Raw genomic sequence first — 22082 nt, 5'->3', positions numbered from 1 at the left:
GGTCTCACGTAGTACATTGCAGCTAACCTTTAAGAAACCATTACTTAAAATACTTCTTCCTTTCCCAGCTACTCAGCTGTGGGAAGACAGATTTTCTTCATATACGTCAATGAAAACAAAGTGAATGCAGAAGCAGATGAGAGAATCCAGCTATTTTCCTTTAAGCCATTTCTCACTAAATTGTATTTGAAAGACATGATTATTTTCATTGAAAGTATTTATGTTAACATATAATGGATACATGTTACTTTTAAATAAGTAAAAGTTTTTTTAAAATCTTATTTAAAATTTTGTAAAAGCTCATTGAAGCACTTGCTTGGTGGTCCAGTGGCTAAGACTCCATGGTTTCAATGCAGGCGGCTGAGGTTTGATCCCTGGTCAGGGAATTAGGTCCCACATGCAGCAGCTAAGTGTTGGTGTGCAGCAACTGAAGAGTGCGTATTCCGCAACAAGGATGAAATGTCTCGTGTGCAGCAACTGAGACCCAGTGCAGCCGAGTAAATAAATAAATAATTTTTTCCCCCCAAGCTCGTTGAGGTCCTCATTAATTTGTGAAAATGATAAAGGAGCCTGAGACCAAAAAGTTTTAAAACTGCTGGCTTAGAGGCTGGAAATTGAGATCCTTTAGAGCTATTATAAATAAGAAATCACAGTGAATGCTGTGTAGCACTTGTTGTGGTCTTATTTATCCATTCATCAGAGGTGTGGAGGTTGCAATTTAGCAACTTATTAAATAAAGCAAATCTCACTTGTATTGTGGTGATGAAATATATCTTAGAATATTGCAGCATCTATAGGCAGCTTCTGTAGGGTTTTCATTAAGAGTCAGCCCATGTGAAGAAGGGAAAATACAGGTTTGAATGAGACGAGGAAACAGTTATTTGCCTTAGGAGAAATGTGATGGTTACCTCAAGTGAAGAGTAGGTATCTAAAAATATAAGTGAAGGAATGCCAGCTCTGAGATAGGAGTTGGAAGAATAGCAACGGAAATTGTTCAAACACATAAAAGTATCTCAGGAATATGAATAAGAAGAGTATAAACTTATTTTGATTCCTTAGTGTTTTTTGGAATGAATATTTTACAAATTATGTTATAACCCTTATGATGATTGTCATAGTTCTGTGACCTTATGTAGAAGGTAGAGCATTTTTAGGTGTAGAAAATTAGTCCCAAAGGCTTTAATTTACCCTTGGACAAACTAGTGGTCAATCCAAGTTGTTATCTGCTCTAGCTTTTCACAGTCTGAGATTGATATTTTGCTACTGATCCCAGTTAGAATCTAGGTGTTTTCTTCAAACAGATTGAACTGTCTTTGAGACCAAATAGTTCCACCTCCTTTTTTAGTACATAAGATTTTATGTATATATGCACACATACTTGCAGATATATGTATGTATATTATAAAAGTAATATATATGTATGCTTTATAGGTTATGCACTGATTTTTTGTTTAATGCTTACCTTTATAGGACAAAAATTGCCTTATTTAATTTTGAATCCCCAGCCTCTGCCACAGTGCTTGTTGTATGTGATTGGCATTCAGTAAATACTTAATTACACAACTTAATAACAAATGTTGCTCCAGAATCTAACTGAAAAAAGTATTTTACTGTTTTTGTTGCTTTTTAAATGGGGCATACTCTTCTATTCTGGGTTGTGGCTGAACTTAGATATAAAACTGTTAGACTGAAATGAGTTTGCATTGTTTTCATTCTCTGCACTAAATTTCTTCAGGATCTCATTAGAGTTTACAGAATGTGCCCTAGTTTTAACAGTTTTGACAGCCAGCATTATCCAGTAGAACTTTCTGTGATGATGAAAATGTTCTATAATCTTTGCTCTCCAGTATAGTAATCACTGGCCACATGTGGCTATTAAAGCACTTGAAATATGGTTAGTGGAACTGAAGAACTGAAGTTTATTTAATTACAATTAATTTCACTTTAAATCATCACATATGGCTACTGTATTGGACCTTGTGGGTTTAAATAGTCTTGCTAATGAAAACTAACAATGTTTCATATTCTGTGGTTTATAAAGAACTTTGTCATTAGCTCTGTCCTGTTTCTCACCCATTTATGGTATTTGACAAACTTATATCAAAAACTTCCATGCAGCTGTGAAGGATACAGTGGTGTATTAGATTGTGAATTAAGATGAGTAATGACAGTGCCTGTAATTTGAAGTTTAGCTAGATAATACAGGAAGGGACCTCCTGTGTTAAAAAATTCAACCTGATTCTTGAGGTTATTAACAGTATGGGTCTCCTTTAATGTATAAATTATAGGAGATAGAAAAGACACATAAAATGTAGTGTTGATTTTTTTTTTTCTTTTGTGGTTGAAGTGGAGTTGACCTACAACACTATTAATTCTAGGTCTACAACATAGTGACTCAGGATTTCTATACATTTCAAAATGACCACCACTTGATTTTCATTGAATCTATATTTGAATGTAAATTGTGTTTTAGATTGGTGAATGACTACAGATGGGAATGACAGTCTAGAAATCATTTTCAAAGAAAGTTAAAAAATTATCCTGATTTCTAAACTTGTCATGAACCCACTAAACTTGGACCCACCCCTGTCCAATTACTGTGGGAGAGAGAAAACATGGACCCTCTTAACAAAGTGAGAAGAATTCCTCAATTGGAAACAAATCTGAAGTAGTTAATCTTCCCCTGCATCTGTCTTCTCATCCTTGACACTGCTGACATTTTGGGCCTGTTAATTAGTGCTGTAGAAGGCCATTCATTGTTGGATACTGGCGGCAAAACTGGTCTCTGCCCACTAGGGGCCAGCAGCACCCCTTAGCTCTAACGGCGCATGGTATTTCCAGACACTGCCAGATGCCCCGACTGAGGACCACTGCTCTAAATGTTCTCTAGCTGCATATCTGTGATCTATCATTCTGTCTTTCTCTCTATTCCCCAACGTCATTTCTGCAGAGCCCTAAAATACATTTGTTTTATATTTTGTCCAGAAGCGAGATGTTTTTGTGAGAGTAGGAGAATCCCTCAGAGTTTCTAGCCTAGCATACTGCCAGGAAGCAGTAGCTCTGATCACATTTTATAGATCAAAAAATAAGACTCGGAATAAATAGCCGATTGTTCAACTAGTGGTAAGACTTGAACCTAAGCTTTTGTGTCCAGATAAGGAAGGCACCAAAGATGTGACTAGACCTGCTCTGATAGCAGCAGCACAGTTTAAAGATTAGAAATTTGGACCAGAGCTGGACTAGGGTGAAGCAAGTGAGATCCTAGAGTCCAAAACTTAAACTTTATATTTAAAGGACATTTACTGTCAGGGTCCACTGTTCTGACTCCATGTCTGGTAACACTGGAGTTCAGATTGCCTGGATTGTACTGTGGTTTTGCTTACTGTTAGCTGGTGATCTTGGAAAAGATACTAACTTCCTGTTCCTCGGGTTCTTTCTCTGTGAAAAGGAGATGATGATGTCTATTTTAAAGAATTTTTGTGAAAAATGAGTTGGTACACATAAAGTACTTAACAGGTGCACATTAAGTTCAGTATTAGTCTAGTAAACGTGATCCTCAAATGCATATCCAAATCATTTTGGGAACAGAAAATGAATTTTCTCCATGTCTGATTTCAGAGACCTGGTGAAGATTGCTGAAGGAGGACTGCCAGAAATAATAGCTGTGTTGTTGGGGGAAAAAAGTACTATGAAAAAGAGGAGAAGAGAGTTATTTATATTTTCTAAGCTAGCTGAATAATTAGCAAACAATTCAGTATTCTTGGTAGTCTTCAGGAGTATTAATATGGCTATTGTTGCCAAAAGAGTATTACATTATTTATAAAATATTTTGATAGATAAAATTATTTAAAAATGAAATTGGAGAGAAGCAGAAAATATTCAACTGATTTGATTTTTGTGATTTTGTAAGCTTAATGCTAAATATTTGTATGGTATTGTTTTTCACAGTACCTAGAAGAGTATCTGATACTTAGTAAATATGTATTCTCAGTGACCTGCTACTCCAACATCCTCTTCCTTTGCTCCCCCCAACAGCAGCTGGAAGTGCATGCTTCCGTGTTTGCTTGTCATGACTAGTGGGCATCTTTGGCATGTAGTAAGCTAGAGGAACGTTATATTTCCTGTATACTTCCTGTACACTTCCTGTAAACAGTTATATTCTGCCTAAAATGTCAGTCACATCTTTATCGAGAAACTGTCTTAAAAAACAATACTTATTTTCCATTATCTTCTTTGAAATTAATATTAAATTTCTGTTTAGTTCTTAAGTCATTTTGTTAGGTCCTGAATAAGACATAGTCTTTGCCTTGAGGGAGTTCATAGTATAATAGAGAAGGAAGATTTAGTGCAAAGAGTGTATCAATAGAGATATCTCTAAGGTGTAGAAGTAGTGCTTTTTTTTCCCAACTATGACTTTGCCTTTGCATTCTTCAGTGAATTGTGTGCCAGTCATAAAGCAGTAGTTTACAAAGGTCTAAACATGAGATATGTATGCTGTATTCGGGGAACTGCAGGTAGTTTGAAAAATAGAGTACAAGTTATAGTAGATGGAGAAGTTAACATAACTGCTTGAAGGAGCTGGAATGAGAAGGATTTTCTGGGGTGCTAGTTAAAAGACAGAGTTTTGGACTTTGCTTCAGAGAATCTCACTTGATAGTGGTACAGTCTAACATTTAAAAAGAAAAATTTGCATTTACCAAAAAAAAACACCCCACACTAAATCAACAAAAATGCATTAATGGGGTGTAGTTTGCAGTTTTTAAAGTATTGGTTTATACTTTAAAGCAGCAGCTCTTCATTTAGTGTACATAATAACCTGGACAGGTTATTTGAACAGATTCCTGGCTCTACCTTCACAGTTGCTGATTTGATGGGGGGGCGGAAGGGGGCGCTTAAAATTGGTATGTCTTAACAAGTTGCACAAGCTGGAATCAAGATTGCTGGGAGAAATGTCAATGACCTCAGATATACAGATGACACCACCCTTATGGCAGAAAGTGAAGAGGAACTAAAAAAGCCTCTTGATGAAGGTGAAAGAGGAGAGTGAAAAGGTTGGCTTAAAGTTCAGCATTCAGAAAACTAAGATCATGGCATCTGGTCCTGTCATTTCATGGGAAATAGATGGGGAAACTGTGGAAACAGTGTCAGGCTACTTTTTGGGCTCCAAAATCGCTGCAGATGGTGGTTGCAGCCATGAAATTAAAAGACACTTACTGCTTGGAAGGAAAAGTTATGACCAACCTAGACAGCATATTAAAAAACAGAGACATTACTTTGCCAACAAAGGTCCGTCTAGTCAAGGCTATGATTTTTCCAGTGGTCATGTATGGATGTGAGAGTTGGACTGTGAAGAAAGCTGAGCGCTGAAGAATTGATGCTTTTGAACTGTGGTGTTGGAGAAGACTCTTGAGAGTCCCTTGGACTGCAAGGAGATCCAATCAGTCCATCCTAAAGGAGATCAGCCCTGGGTGTTCATTGGAAGGACTGAAGCTGAAACTCCAATACTTTGGCCACTTCATGCAAAGAGTTGCCTCATTGGAAAAGACCCTGATGCTGGGAGGGATTGGGGGCAGGAGGAGAAGGGGATGACAGAGGATGAGATGGCTGGATGGCCACACTGACTCTATGGACGTGAGTTTGAGTAAACTCCAGGAGTTGATGATGGACAGGGAGGCCTGGTGTGCTGTGATTCATAGGGTCTCAAAGAGTCAAACAGGACTGAGTGGCTGAACTGAACAAGTTCTCAGGTGATACTGTGTTGGTCTAGGACCACTTATAGAGGATAGATTGGAAGGACAAGTTTGCACTAAAATGTTGAGTCTCTAAGGCAAGGATTTTTGTCATATTTGTTCACTCTGTTCTCAATGCCACTAACAGTGTAGCATATGAAAGATACCCAATAATTATGTGTAGAATGTATGATTTGAAGCAGGGAGCTCAGTTGTCTTATCATTAACAGTTTGCAGTAATACTGATGGGAGGAAAGGACTTGAACTGGGATCATAATAGTAGGGATAGATTGGAATAATGCTTTGGACGGGAAATCAACAGTGATAATAGGGTGTCAGGATAGACTCTGACTCACAGATCATTGAATTGGGAGGCTAGATGAGAAGTGGTAAACAGCGCTTAGCACATAATGTGTGTTCATTAATATTTGCCTTTGTCATGGAAACTTCATTGAAGTGAGGGGTCAGGATTACAGTGGGGAGACCAGTTGGAGGTGCTGAAACTGAAGCTTTAAATTTAGAAAATTATGGTAAAGACTTGTATCTTAAAAATTTAATTAATAGTACTTTTTTCCAACCTGAGTTTGGCCTACAAGAAGTAAGGTTTTGTGTTAGAGTAGAGAAAAGAAGTGTGGACAGTTTGGGGGATAGACTTGTTTGGGAGGCTTACTATGTAGCCTTACTGCATAATACATTTAGAGTGTATCTTACACTGTATAGTATATTTTATTCAATGTCTAAGCCTATTGTATTTTGAAGCCTCACATGAGTTAGACAATATCCAAAGAGCAGATCTCAGGGGAGAAAACAAAGCATCCATAGAGTCTTGTGTACAAAATGATGGGATTAAATTTGATGTGTATGTTTAAGGAATGGTTTGCAACTTTCTTGCACAATTTTTTAAAAGTGGTCTATAGATTGAACATTGAACCTTGTAGAGAGGAAATGTATTTGAGAGAAGGATGAAATACTTGTAAATATTTTCTTACTTTTTTTGCCCACTTTTTTTTTTCTCCTTCATCACAGAAACTGTCCTAGGGTTAGATGAGAAAATAGAAGTGGTTAAGCAAAAAAGGATTGTCAACCCTTGTCATAATGAAAGAGGGAAGGGAATTTCAAGAAATGTGGAGGGTTGAGAATACCTTTGAAAGTGCATTAAGAATTCTTTCCCCTTGTGTAGGATTGGACAGATAGAAAAGTAGATTTTTCTAACTTGAGAACTGCCTTTGTAATGTTTCTCATAGTTCAAGGAAAGATGGATTTGTGTTTTACATGTTATTTAAAAGTTAGGAAAGAAAGGTTTCCATAAAATAGATAATGATTTGATATTAAAAAGGATTTTTTATTGCTGAAAAATTGCTTATATGGAACTGCTAAATATAGAATTACTATTCAAAGTTTGTTGAAGATACAGAAAGAACGAAAAAAAATTCTTCATAGCAAAATGAGTAGCAAAAAGCAAAAATTAGGTTTGATGCTTTAAAAATTTGTTTTCATAGTTGTATACACTTGGGTCAGAATTAGAGATTTGCAGGGTTTGTGGTTTTATCAGTTTTGAAAATGGAAGAATTTTATAAACAGACTAATAAAGTATGTTTTATCCACACGTCCAGATCTTCCCTCTTACTTAGAAATATTTAATGTTCTTTGCCTCAGTTATGGGAGAATAAACTAATGCAGTCTAGGGCTGTAGATGGATTTCATTCAGAAGAGCAGCAGCTTTTATTGCAAGTTCAACAGCAACATCAGCCCCAGCAGCAGCAGCATCATCACCATCACCACCATCAGCAAGCTCAGCCTCAGCAGACAGTACCTCAGCAAGCGCAGGCCCAGCAGGTCCTTATTCCTGCATCCCAGCAAGGTGAGACTGGGTAACCCTACTACAGCTTGGAAGTGAAAGCTGTCATTTCCAGAGAAGAGAAATACTCCGCATGTCTCCTTTCTGTTGGCTGAGGGGTTGTATCAGTGTGTGTCTATGTATATGATGTGGGTCCTATTTGTGTAATAATGAAGAGTAATTCACTAACAGAAGCCTAAAATGATATTTAGATTAAGTATATTAATACTTTGAGAGGGCTACACAATCGTGAATTTCCTAAAAAATCTATAAGTTTATTAAGAGTTTCATTATTTTATATAGTAGAATCATTATCTTTATGAAACTGATTGTTCCCTCAAAGATATTTCACTTTAGTTTTTATTAATAAACACTGGAGGATTTTTGTTAATACACTTCGGCAGTCTGAAATTCAAATTCCCATTTATGAGAATTTACTAGATTAGATTTCCTTTAAAGAGCGGATATATGACATCTTGTATGATTTTGCATGGTTTACAGATGAGAAAAAACAAATATTTATAGACTGTGTCCGAAGTGTTTTTGTACTGTGCAAGTCATTTTAAAGATTTTGTTTCATTGAAGCCTCTTAAAGGCTTTGTGAAATAGCTCTTAAAAATCACAAGTGAGGAAAACCTCAGCTCTGAAAAGTCTTAGAAACTTTATCCTCTACATGGAGTATTTTCTGTCATGACAAAACAGTTCAGCTGTAAAACTTTCTGGGCATTCAAGTTATGTAAATCAGAGAGGAAAGTGAAGGTAAAATGAAAACTTCATTTTAAGGTAACTGTTTTGCTCACTTGCCTCACCTGAGAGTTTATATGAGACTGGAAACTGATATTGATGCATATTAGAAATGTTTGTTTATTTTACTGTTTGTATCAAATAAGACTTAATATTTGATTTTATTCTGTACCTTATACTAAGTAACATTGTCCTTTTAATTTTTTTTTGATGGCCGTTCCTCCTGTTGCCTTCAGGTCTGGCACTAGGACTTTAGGTCATCATAAATTAAAATTTGATTTTCTTCACTCAGAGAATATTAGGATAATGGAATTATCTGTTTATTCTCTGAAATTTGCGGAATCAAACACCTAGTTCCTTTTATATCACCATAAGTATTATTGCCATTATTTATGGGTTGTGTTTTTTTTCTTAAGCTGAAGAAAATAAGATTCTGGAAACTTTCAGATTGGGAGAAAAAAGATATTTAAAAGCTAAATTATAACTTTCTGAGTTCACTCTGAATGAATTAATAACACAGCAGTAATATATTAATAATATGGTTAATGCTGAGTTGGCAAGACAGTATTAAATTTTCTAGTTTAAGAATGTACAGAAGGCTTCCCTGGTGGCTCAGTGGTAAAAAATCTGCCTGCCAGTGCAGGAGCCTCGGGTTCGGTCCCTGATCTGGGAAGATGATGTGGCCGAGCACTGAAGCCCGTGCGCCACGACTGTTGAATCCTTATCTAGAGCCTGGGAGCTGCAGCTCCCGAGGCCCGCGCCCCTAGAGCCATGCTCCCCAACAGGAAAAGCTGCCATGGTGAGAGCCTGGGTACCCGGAGAGCAACCTCTGCTCACCACAGCTGGAGAAAAGTCCGCGTAGCAACAAAGACCCAGCATAGCCAGAAATAAATACATGTATATTTCTATGCATTCTTTTTAAAAATTTTATGTTTAGGTGTTAGGTATCTCATTGCTTTATGTTTCTAGGGTCACTTGTATCCTTAGGTATTTGTTAACTCAAATCTTTTAAATTGTGGTTTACAGTAGGAGGGTATACTACGGCTGTTATTTACCATAGAAGTTTGTAACATTCTAAGATGTCAGACGTTTGGACAGCATGAAAAAGAATTTCAGTATGGTATAACCTTCTTATGAAATAGCCTCATTGTCCATTGTCTCTCTGTGTGCTTATGTTTTTTATAGCTGCAGCACCACAAGTTATTGTTCCTGATTCTAAGCTGATACAACATATGAATGCATCAAACATGGTAAGACTCAGAACACAGTTCTTTGCTTGGCTCTATTTATTCTAATCCAAGTTGTGATTATGCTTGAGTATGTTCTGTATTAACATCTTGAAGTTTTGTTCAAGACTTGAGCAAAATACCCGTTTTGCTGGGTTTCCTAAGTATTAGATTTAACAACAAATCTAAAGTTTAACTTGATACTTAGACAATTAAAATTCATAAAATTACGTAACTTTCTGTTGAAGATACCAAAAGGATGATGCTTTGTGGGAGCTATTTTTGAAAATAGGTTTAGGGGACCTACCAAACATTATGCCAAGTATAGTTATGTTTCAGAAGATCTATTAACTGAAAGAGATTAGGAATGTTAAGAATTAGAAATTTTATTAAATGAAAATAAACTGTTTGAATAAAGATACCTAGTATCGTTAAGATCAGACATTTACAAATTCTGCTCTGATTTAACGATAGCATTGCCTAATAAGTTTTATTACAGTATATAAATTGCTATTTTAAAATACATTTTAGCCTATTGAGTTTATTATACATAGACTTGATATTTCTAAGGGATAGCCACTGAACTTCATAAGTCCTCAAATTTTCACATTTCACTTAGCACATACATTGTATCCCATCAGATATAACTGTAAAACTGAAAGAAACACTAAAATAAAGTTGAATTACCACAGTTGTTCCAGCATTTTCTTGTAGATGGCTTTTCTTTTGTTTAAAATACACAGACTGTTAGTGGTATCTCAGCTTTGGCACTCCATTCTTAAATTCAACCAAATCTTTTTATTAGGTAAGAATCATTATTTTAAATAGGATTTCTTAGTTTAGTGCTATCTATGAGATTTTTTTTTCTGATCCAAGTTTTTTTTAAATGAAGAAGCAATTAAAAAAAATCAGTTTCTGTATTTTCTGAATGGTGAGCAGTGAACCTGAAAAACTCATTTGTGTTTTATAAGACATACAGGAAGCAGCACTTACATGCCAGACAAATGACTTCTATCTACTGATACATACTAGCCTTAACACATATATAACTTTACAGAATTTTCCAATTATGATAGGAATTGGAATTTTTAATTCACAAAAAATCAAGAATCTCTATTTGTACTTCTAGTTCAGGTTGCCAGAGTCAGTTATTTTGGGTAAAAATCACAAAAGTCCACAGCTGTTGATTCTAACACATAGTTTTGTTATTTTAAAAAAAAATTTCCTTTCAAGTTTCAGGCACCAAAATTTCTTTTTAACTTCCACCCTTAAAAAGAAATCTCAGATTTTCCTGGTGGTCCAGTGGTTGGGAATTTGCCTGCCAGTCCAGGGCACACGGGTTTGATCCCGAGTCCAGGATTTCCTCATGCCTCGGGGCGGTTCGCCTTGTGCTCTAGAGCCCGCGAGCCACAGCTGCTGAAACCCACACAGCCTAGAGTCTGAGCTCTGCAGCGGGAGAAGCCACTGCAGGGAGAAGCCTGCGCACTGCACCTAGAGAAGAGCCCCCACTCAGCAACTAGAGACAGCCTGTGTGCAGCGATGAAGAGCCAGTACAGCCAAAAATAAAATTTAAAAAAGTTTCTAAACAAAAAAGTCTTACTGTAGGATCCATATTATAGTTGGTACTATTGAAGCTGTTTCCTAGGGAATAACTTGTATAACTGTAAAACAGAAAGTTTGGCAGATTCACTTGTAGTAGGCCCATCTAATTTTGAAGAATTTTTAGTATTGTGGGAAAGAATTTTGAATTAAAATTGTCTTTAAAAGGGCTGGCAAAATTAATGGCCCATCTCTGACTAGTTGTGTCTCCTTGATTCTAAAGAGCATATGTATTTAGACAGATCATAGGTCAGACTTCAATCAATAAAATGTGTTAGCATTTATATATATTTCAGTATTTTACTTGTTTTCAGTTAGTGTTTGCTCCATGTGTTTCTCAGCTTCCCTGGTGGCTCAGACGGTAAAACGTCTGCCTGCAATGTGGGAGACCCGAGTTCGATCGCTGGGTCGGGAAGATCCCCTGGAGAAGGAAATGGCAACCCACTCCAGTACTCTTGCCTGGAAAATCCCATGGACAGAGAAGCTTGGTAGGTTACGGTCCATGGAGTTGCAAAGAGTCGGACATGATTGACTTCACTTTCCTTTTCCTTTCCGTGTGTTTCTCATGTTCTAAAATGTAATCAGTATAGGCTCTTACAAAAAAAAGTTTTTTGGATTTTTTTATGTTTGCATTACTATTCCTGATTCAAAGATATCCATTAAGAAGTTTGATTTTTTAAAAAAAAATTTTAATAGCTCTTTGTGCTTTGGAAATGAACATAGTGAAGAGTTAAGATATGAAATACTGATAATGTGTATGGTAGAAGGCTGTTTCAGGGAACTTACAAAACAGGACCTTATATCAAACTAGTTTGCAGGTTCTCTTTATGAAATTATTGCTCAAATGCATTATTCATGTTAGGGCCTTTTCACAAGATACAGGAACGAACTTTCAGCAGGCATAAAAAAGATGGTTTGTGTATGATGTATGTGTGTATACTTACTCAGTTGCTCAGTCATGACTCTTTGTGACCCTATGGGCTATAGCCTACCAGGCTCCTTTGTCCATGGAATGAATTCTCCAGGCATAAAAATACTGGAGTGTGTTGCCATTTCCTATTCCTGGGGATCTTTTCAACCCAGAAATTGAACCCACATCTCTTGTGTCTCCTGCACTGGCAGGCAGATTCTTTAGCACTGCGCCACCTGGGAAGCCCATGTGTATGATATATCACAACAGATATCTATAGCAACTTGAATGTGCGGAGGTATGCAGGTGGTTATTGTGTCATGTATGCTATAAGGAAAATGGTAGGTCAGTTTGCTAGTAAAGTGAAATGTATTAATCTTATAAATTGTGAATTATAGGCACTTAACATTCCTAAGTAATATTTCTCAATACTGAGTAGTTTTTAGTATATTACTTAAATTTAGATTACCTTTCATTTGCTTATATAGACAAGGTTTATTTAAATCTTTCATTTATTTAATAAAATGAAATGCAGAAGCTGCATTTTATAAAGAGAACCTGGCAAGCTGTAGCTGAATTTGGAGGATATAATGGGAATTTCAGGCTTGAAATATATTTAGGGCTGTCAAATGGCAGCAAGCATATTTTCTTGGAAGGCTGTTCCTAGAGCCTAACTAGATAGTTGTATGATTAACCTACTTCAGTATAATTTTCCAAGATTTGTTGGCTTCTCGAAGATTAGCATCTCCAAAGAACATGTTTATTTCTTGAAGTGTGTTCAAATAAAAGTGTTGGTCATTCAGTCCTGTCTGACTCTTTGCAACCCCGTGGACTGTAGCCCACCAGGCTTCTCTGTCCATGGGATTCTCCAGGCAAGAGTACTAGAGTGGGTGGTGAATCCCTTTACCCAGGGGATCTTCCTGAACCCTAGTCTCCTACAATGCAGGCAGATTGGTGGGCTGTGCAAATTTTAAAGGAATTCTCCCTTGATTCACTAACCTGTGTTGTCCTTGCCCTGGCCCCCAGAGGGAGTGGAGGGAGGTGGGTACTCACATAAAAGTGTTTATAACAATCTATTCGTTAGATTGCATATATGAGCTTGGTACCTTAAAGAAGGTTGAAGCGTGCTGCATGCTAAGTCACTTTGGTCATGTCCAACTCTTTGTGACCTCATGGACTGTATGTAGCCCACCAGGCTCCTTTATCCGTGGGATTCTCCAGGCAAGAATACTGGGGTGGATTTCCATGCCCACCACCAGGGGATCTCCCCAACTCAGGGATCGAACCCCTGTCTCCTGCAGCTCGTGCATTGCAGGCAGATTCTTTACCCCTGAGCCACCAGAAGCCCCAGAAAAGGTTGAAGGGGAGGGGAGGGAAGCTACTGTTGTATAGTTTTATAGTTATAGTATAGTGAGATACATGGAAATGGGCTTCCCAGGTTTCACTAGTGGTAAAGAACCTGCCTGCTAGTGCAGGAGAATTAAGAGACGAGGGTTTGATCTTTGGGTCTGGAAGGTCCCCTGGAAGAGGGCATGGCAACCCCTCTCAATATTCTTGCCTGGAGAATCCCCATGGACAGAGGAGCCTGGCGGGTTACAGCCTATAGAGTTGCAAAGAGTTGGACATGACTGTAGTGACAGCATGTCTGCGTTTACATGGAAATACTTAGAGCTCAGGATTTTTCTTTCTTTCTTTTTTTTTTTTACAAAAAGGAAAAACAGTAAAAATGTATAATTCTTTTGGGGGGAAGGGGAGAAATCTCTTGAAGCAGTAAATCAAGAATTTATCCAGGATTTAAAAACATTCAGAGTATGTAATTCCATGTATATTTTTATAACTTAAAGTCAGAAAGTAACTCCATTTTAAAATGCAGACATTAATTTTTGTGACTCAAGATTTTTAAGTTATTTTTTTATATTACTAAAACTGTTAGTAATACATGTTTCACCTTGATAATGCCAGTGTTGTCACCTTATGCCATAAGTATATCTTCATTTCAGAAATCTTAGTGTTCTTAATTTATACCATAGTTAACAACTCTCTATTAAGAAAATCTTTTATCCGAAGATTGCAAATCTTAGAGATGCCAGATAAGAATTGCAATCTTCTGATAAAAGATTTTCTTTAGAGACTTGTTAATTATGGTATAAATTAAGAATATTAGGATTTCTGAAATGAAGATATACTTTTGCCACTAGTATATTAATTGACAATAAGGAATTGGGGGTAAGGAAATAGAATAAGAAAGAAATAATGGAATGGATATTTTATTTATTGTACAGCATTGCTAGTGTGGGTTAGAGTTCCTTAGCGTACATTCTCCAGGAGCAGAGAACCTCCTAATTATATTATTCTGCATAATTGCTTGAAATAATTAGGTAAGATATTTAGGCTTATTGGTCTTTATTGTACCATTTTATTAATTGGGAGGTAGTCTTATTGCCAGAACTTTTCATTTTCAGTTCAGTTCGGTTCAGTTGCTCAGTCGTGTCCAACTCTTTGCAACCCCATGAATCGAAGCATGCCAGGCCTCCCTCTCCATCACCAACTCCTGGAGTTTACCCAAACTCATGTCCATCGAGCGGGTGATGCCATCCAGCCATCTCATCCTCTGTCGTCCCCTTCTCCTCCTGCCCCCAATCCCTCCCAGCATCAGGGTCTTTTGCAATGAGTCAACTCTTCACATGAGCTGGCCAAAATATTGGAGCTTCAGCATCAGTCCTCCCAGTGAACACCCAGGACTGATCTCCTTTAGGATGGACTGGTTGGATCTCCTTGCAGTCTTTTCATTTTAGTATGTTCTAAATGAAACTTCAAATACGATTAATATATGCCAGAGGTAAACCGAGGTGCTGTTATGCACATCCATATTTTGACTGTGTTCTTTTCAGAGTGCTGCTGCTACAGCTGCAACCTTGGCACTCCCTGCTGGTGTGACTCCTGTTCAACAGATACTAACAAATTCAGGTATATAGAGACAACTGTCACTTACGTAACGCAGAATGTGGTACCATCTAGCCTTAGTTTTGTCTTCACTGAAAGACAGAAAATTGCAATACTTCTTTTATCATTTGGCTTACATTATTAAAATACGATGATTTGAGGACTATAGCTTATTAAACCATGGTCACTGCTGAGAATGCAGTAGAGAAGATGAGAATTGCACTTGAACTTTTGATCCATTAATGAAACCCTATTTCTTGAATAGAGTATGATTATCTAGAATGCTTATTTCACTTGGTCTTTTTTCTAAATGCATTTAACTTGCCAAATAATTAAAGTTTTACTCTAAATTTAATTTAAAACCTGCCAAATTAAGCTTAATTCATTTGAACTAATTTTGTGTCATTAAACTAAATCCTATAGTACCTTACTATAAAATAGCAAAATTTATTGCATCCTATTTTATATAGTATCTCTCTATAGGCTGGCAAAATTTACTTCTGGTAATGTTTGAAGAATTTATTTATCTGGATTTTAAGTATTTTCTTTGTAATCTTAATTACACAATTTCTTGTTATTTTGTTAATTTCTTAATTTTTGAAGAACAGACTTAGGAGCTTATTTTGCTGCATATTTTAATGAAATATAATTGCTTGCTACTTAATTCAAGATTCTGAGTTATCTAAAACAATATTTTAGAGGGATTTTGCATAAACCAATCATAGTGTTATATGGCATTGATAATTGGTTCAGCAAACTCTTGCTTTTTTTCATGTTGAAGCTAAGTTAATGCAGTGCTTTGGTTCAAGATGTTAGTGCTTTATTATACTTTTGTTTCTTTAAAGCTGTAAAAATGAACAGCCCCTGAAATGTTTGGTCTTACTTGTTCTTTCATGACTTATTAGCAAAGATAATTTATGCTTTTAATCATTTCATATTCTGTTGTTAAAACTTTGTTGGAAAACAGCTTTATCAGGAAAATAAAGTATTTTAAGCAGTGTATTTCAGCATATCTGGAAGTCAGAGAAGGTGAGGATTATAGTTTACTGTGTATAGATGACAGCCCTTAATAAAATTGTTAATCTTCTTACTCAGTAATTTCTGACATTCACTATGGGCTGCCATTCACTATGAATTTGTTTATTTTGAGGTGGTCACTGCTGAAGTGGTAACTTGGAATGCATACTTCTTGCTTTAGGCCAGCTTCTACAAGTGGTCCGAGCAGCCAATGGTGCCCAGTATATCTTTCAGCCTCAGCAGTCAGTGGTTCTGCAGCAGCAGGTCATACCGCAGATGCAGCCTGGGGGAGTACAAGCGCCTGTGATACAGCAGGTAAAAATCTTCTAAGTTCTGACCACCATGGGGTTCTTCTGTCTTCTGGGTGCTTCCCATTCCGTTTTCCACAGCTTTATCTGTACATATTCTTAGGCTCTTCTCTAGTACTACACAATCTGTCATTCTGAATTTCTCCTGTACACCTCACAGCTTAACTTAGGTTCAGTATGTTTGACTAAATTGTTATCGCTACTAATGCTTTCTCCTCTCCCCCCACCCCCACCTTCGTTTTTATATGTGGCACCACTCTCCATCCAGCCTCCTAAGCTAGTTACTCAGCATTCATTCAACACACATTTACTGGGTGGCTATTTATCAGGGTCTTTACAAGAGACTAAAGACTTAGGAGCTTAGGAGTGAACAAAGCAGGAACTCGTCTAGTTTCATGGCACTTATGTTTTGTCTGGGAGGGGGTACATGGTACTCCCTTTTGCTTTACCTCTAGTGTCTAAGGTGCCATGAAGTTCTATCAATTCTTAATAGTTCTTTTTTTCAGACTTCAGTTTAAACATGTTTTCAATCCTTGAATATGTTTGAAGCTAGTTTTGTTTTCCCATACTCCCTTGTCATTTTCTTAGTTCATGTTCTCATCATTTCTCACTTAAAATACTATGTTATCCTCTTGATTTCCCTGCCTCCAGTCTTATGCCCTCTTAAGTTGACTGCCACTCTATTTATAGTCATTGTTCTAAAAATCTTTAAATGTTCTAATGATTTCCCATTGCTTATTGGAAAACGTGTAAATTTCTCAGCATGGGTTATAAGATTTTTTTTGTGATCTTGATTTTTTTTTTAATCTTTCCATGTTTATTTTTTGCCATGCTTCCAATCGTTTCCTGCTTCAGCTGCTGTTTATATCAGTGTTGACAGATAATTGCATCTGCTTGTGTACCAAGTGTTAAAACACTTGTGTGAGGACAAAGGTGAAAGAGAAACAGTTATTTTCTTGAGGATCTTGTGTACTGTGAAAAAGAGGCAGACACAAAAACAGATGCTGTTAATATGATAGTATGATGAGGGAGGTCAGGTCAGAGGAGTTGCATTAATCCAACCTGTTCACAGCTTTCGCAGTTTTGCTCTGCTAGTCCTTCTGGGTTTTCCCTTGATGCCAGTCTGTTTAGAATGCCACCTTTGGCCTTCCTTCTAGCAGTTCTCCCCCCACCCCGCCCCAACCTGGGCAAACAGAGAAGGCCTGCCTAATCTCCCAAAACACAAATAGAAACTCTAGTATTACCTACTAGAGAAACTTCCTTGACCAGGTCTTGTCCCCCATAGCTGAGTTTAATACTCTTGCCTGTCATCTCATATGCTATATCATATGTCTCTTACATCTTCTGTCTTTTTGAGTTGTTATTGCTTTGTCTATTGCACTATTAATCTGTAAACTTCTGAAGAGAAATACTGTCTTGTTATTTTTGCTTTCCTTGGACCTAGTGACAAGGAGTTGCCACTTAGTACTTTTAATTTATAACTGGGTATGCTCTGCTTTTTACTTAGTAACTATAATTATAAATATGCCCATTATAACAGATATAATTAATGTTTATTAATATGTTCTTTTTGAGCTGTGATTTACTTCAGAACCCTAGAATGCAGAAGCTGGAAGGAACTTTAGAAATCATCTGACCTGGTGGTTCACAACTTTGGTTATATGATTAGAATTATCTGGGAAACTTTAAATAAAATGAATAGATGTCATCTCATATCAGTTAAATCAGAATATTAGGAGTAGAGACCTAGGTATCAATATTTTTAAGTCTACAGGTTGTTAGAATTTGTAGCAGGGTTGAGAACCATTGCTGTAAACAGTGAAGCGAGGTTAAATGACTTGCCTCTGCTGCATTTTTATCTGTGATCTTAGAACTGGAACCCAAGGCTTCAGTTTCCAGGTCAGTGTTCTTCATAGGGTGAAAGTGTAGCATAATACTAACAGCAGAACCAGAAAGCCTAGGTTCATGTTTTGTCTTCTAGTGACTTGATTGCAAGCTTTGCAAGTTATTAAACCTCCATACCTCAAGCAAATAAACTAATAACGTGTAACTCTTGACCTGGAATCTGAAATATACATAATAGCAAGTACTTGTTAAATACAGCAATTTTAATTTAAAAAAACTGTTTTTCTTTAGAAATTTGAATGGTAAAATGAAAATTTAGTGGATCCGTAGACTCACTAAACATTCCTCTAATCCTTTGGTGGTTTTTACCTGTATATGAGATATGGCTATTTGAGGGTGATTCTTTCCCATTGGGGCCTGTTTTCTGTGTATCAAATGATGAATCTGAGCAATTTGATCCTCCAACTATTCCTAATATGTAGTTTTTCTTTTGTCTTAGGTCTTGGCCCCTCTTCCTGGAGGGATTTCACCACAAACAGGTGTCATCATCCAGCCCCAGCAAATCTTATTTACAGGAAATAAGACTCAAGTTATACCTACAACAGTGGCAGCACCTACACCAGCACAAGCACAGATAACTGCCACTGGCCAGCAGCAGCCACAGGCCCAGCCTGCTCAACAGCAAGCTCCGTTGGTGTTGCAAGTTGATGGAACTGGGGATACGTCATCTGAAGAAGATGAAGATGAAGAAGAAGACTATGATGACGATGAGGAGGAGGACAAAGAGAAAGATGGAGCTGAAGATGGGCAAGTGGAAGAGGTCAGTTTTTAGTGAAGACATGCAATGAGGGCCTGCTCAGCTGTTTCTTCTTTCACTTGGTGCCAAACTGATGAATTCTATGTTTTTAGAGGCTGTTAGGGTACTATACAATGTAAGATTTTAAATAGTTAAATTATTAATAAGATTTTTAGATTGTTCTGGATGTATTTATAAAGTATTTCTGTAGCTGGTAACAAAAAGCAAATGTATACCAAATTAGGTTTTACTTATAAATGTGATGACAGTGCAAATAATTCTAATTCTTTGACTTAATACATTCATCACGATGTAGCTTAAAGGTAAGACATTGGTAGAACCAGGTAGATGTGGTTCATCTTTTCCTTCAGTAATTTAAAACAGCATTTGGGAAGAGAAGACACTTCAGAGTTAAAATGTTCCATATTCCATACCATTTCCTTAGATAACCTCACTGCCCTTATTGACTATCTGCAGTTTAACACACCGTTCTTTCTTACTCATCTTTTGTTGTGTATTTCTAGAAGTATATAAATATATCTTTGTTTTCCTCAGTGCTCCAGCTTAGGTACTTATAGTCAAGATGGTGTTTGTCTTAACCACAGTTTTCACTGTTACTGCCTCCTGCAACAACCTAAGATGTAATCTTCCGGTTTATCTTCTTTCTTCTTTTAAATTATCTAAGTAATGTTTTTTAAAGAATACTATTTTATTAAATACTGAACAGATGAAACAAAAAGTATTTTATGGTGTAAACAACCCAATGTCTGCATCTAGTTAAAAAAATCCCCTTACCTAACATAAAGTTCTCTGAGGGCCCCTCCCTAATCTCTATCTTCTTCCTTTTACCATCAGAGTATCCTTGCTCACGAATTGTGTGTTCATCACTACCTTGCCTTTATATCTTACCATAAGTATTTATATTCCTAAGGAGCTTATTGTTTAGTTTTTCATGCCTTTTTAGAAGTGGAATAATTGTGTATTCTTCTGCAAGTTTATTTTTTTTCCAAGGTGGTATTCTTGAGGTTCATCTAAGTTGTTGCATATATGTATAATTATTTTCACTGTTAAATGTTAAACATTTATCCATTTTTGTGATACATTGGGCATTAGGGTTGTTTCCACTTGTTAACTGTTACAATTATGAAATATTCTGGAATAAGTCTTCTAGGGACACATTCAAGTGCTATACCTAAAGATTGAATTGCTGAGTCATAAGGCATGCATATCTTCAGGTTACAATAAAATGCCACAATGTTGTACTAATTACACTTCTGGCATTCAGTATATAATGGTGCATGGGTCTGTGTATGTCTTCACCAGTACTTGATGTTGTCAGGCTTAATTTTTTTGCCAGTTTGGTAGGCAGAAACTTTCGTTTTGATTTTTCCTTGATTAATGATGAGCAGCAAAAGGCTTCTGCTACACCACTTTTTTTTTTTTTCAATTTTCTTTTTTGTTATAAACACCATAGCAAATTTTAAAAAGCTCTTTGAAAAGAGAAACATATCATAGTTCTTGATTTCCCGAGTGTACTTAATACCTACCCACTCCTTCCCTGTACACAGCGGGATGATCAAAAGAAACAGGATTTTCAGGTGGGGGTGCCAGCGGCCATGCTCATCTTTATTTACTGGGTAGCCTCTTGACTCTCTCATGTTTTCTTTGTAAGCAGTCATCAAGTCAAATGTGAAAAAATTGCAGTTTTTCTTGCCTAGTTGGCTAAGTTCTATAATATTGGTTAGAAATGGTGACAGTGGTGATAATTGCACATACTAAGTGCAAATTGTACACTTTAGAATGGTTAAAAATGGTGAAATTTACCTCAGTAAATTTTCTTTTTACATTTACATTAGTGATAACTATTTTGAATTACAGAATATATATACATATACATGTGTGTGAGTAGGTACAGGCCTAGAGACTTAAAGTCTTTCTTTTTTTCTTAAATTGGCGTATAGTTGCTTTACAATGTTGTGTTTCTCCTATACAACAAAATGAATCAGCTATGTATATACACATATCACCTCTTTTTTTGGATTTCCTTCCCATTTAGGTTACTACAGATCATTGAGTTTTGTGCTATATAGTAGGTTGTCATTAGTTATCTGTATTATACATAATAGTGTATATATGCAAATCCCAATCTGTCCTGCCCTTGCTTTCCCCTTTGGATACATATGCTTGTTCTCTTTGTCTGTGTCTCTGTTTCTGCTTTGCAAGTAAGTTCATCTATACCATTCTTCTAGATTTCATAGTTCATATACAGTATTTGTTTTGATTATTTTTCTTTCTATTTTTATTTTGCCCTAGCTTCTCTTCTTCATTAATTAGAAATTAGAGTTGTATGTTTTATTTTCTGTCACAACTGAGGTTGAGGTTAACTTGATTGGTCGTTTTATGCTCTAGCTAGATCTTGGCATTTTAATTCTCTTTGTTATTGGGATCAAGATCCCCCCCTTCTTTTAAAATGTGGTTGCCTTAGTTATGCTTTAAGCCTCCACCAGTAGACGTACTAATTTGTATTCATAGTCCTAGTCTTTAAAGACTGGCTAGGCTGCCAACTTTTCTCATATCCTTGTTTTCCTCTTCCAGCTTCACCGGTGTGTTCTTTTTTACGCAGCTGCTTCTGGTGGTACACAATACCATTATCTTATTAAATCTTCATATTTTCCTAGATCCATTTCTAAACAAATAGTTACTGGAAAGAGTTATCTTCTTGTGCTATTCTGAAAGAGTAAAGGAAGTAAAGTAAAACATCTTTTCAGTCATATAAATTATATAGCTTAACTATTGTAATTACTATATTTAATTTCTTGCTGGAATTTCAGTGATACTGGCAGAATCTTAACACAGCCCATTAACAATATGTTCATGGTATATGTGGATCTGTCTGGCCCTTGGTTCTCAAAGAACTTCAAGGTCACTGTGTTTCTTTTCAGTGAATATTAGAAGGACCTTTTTTTAGTAATACATGAAATATAAATAAATGAATTCTCCTTTTTCATTTTTAGGAACCCCTCAATAGTGAAGATGATGTGAGTGATGAGGAAGGACAGGAACTCTTTGATACAGAAAATGTTGTTGTGTGCCAGTATGATAAGGTAAGAATTTAATCAGTTCTTTAC

General features: G+C 36.5%; 1 protein-coding gene and 1 non-coding gene across 4 annotated transcripts in view; both read left to right on the top strand.

Annotated features, from left to right (window-relative positions):
- GTF2A1 (general transcription factor IIA subunit 1) overlaps positions 1–22082 on the top strand; it is a 40012-nt gene that overhangs the window by 6609 nt on the left and 11321 nt on the right. For all 3 annotated transcript variants that reach the window (XM_020885106.2, XM_020885107.2, XM_020885109.2), the window contains exons 3-8: positions 7386–7590; positions 9496–9560; positions 14937–15012; positions 16187–16320; positions 18658–18978; positions 21969–22058. In XM_020885106.2, the coding sequence (XP_020740765.1) occupies positions 7386–7590; positions 9496–9560; positions 14937–15012; positions 16187–16320; positions 18658–18978; positions 21969–22058 (891 nt within the window). The remainder of the gene's footprint in view (positions 1–7385; positions 7591–9495; positions 9561–14936; positions 15013–16186; positions 16321–18657; positions 18979–21968; positions 22059–22082) is intronic.
- LOC139035798 (small nucleolar RNA SNORA79) lies at positions 8519–8662 on the top strand. Its single transcript, XR_011488509.1, has one exon. It is a non-coding gene; the product is annotated as a small nucleolar RNA SNORA79 (small nucleolar RNA).

Source organism: Odocoileus virginianus, chromosome 6 (genome assembly GCF_023699985.2).
Source record: "Odocoileus virginianus isolate 20LAN1187 ecotype Illinois chromosome 6, Ovbor_1.2, whole genome shotgun sequence".
NCBI lineage: Eukaryota > Metazoa > Chordata > Mammalia > Artiodactyla > Cervidae > Odocoileus > Odocoileus virginianus.
Note: the sequence above shows the minus strand (reverse complement) of the source record. Positions and strands in the feature narration are given on the sequence as shown.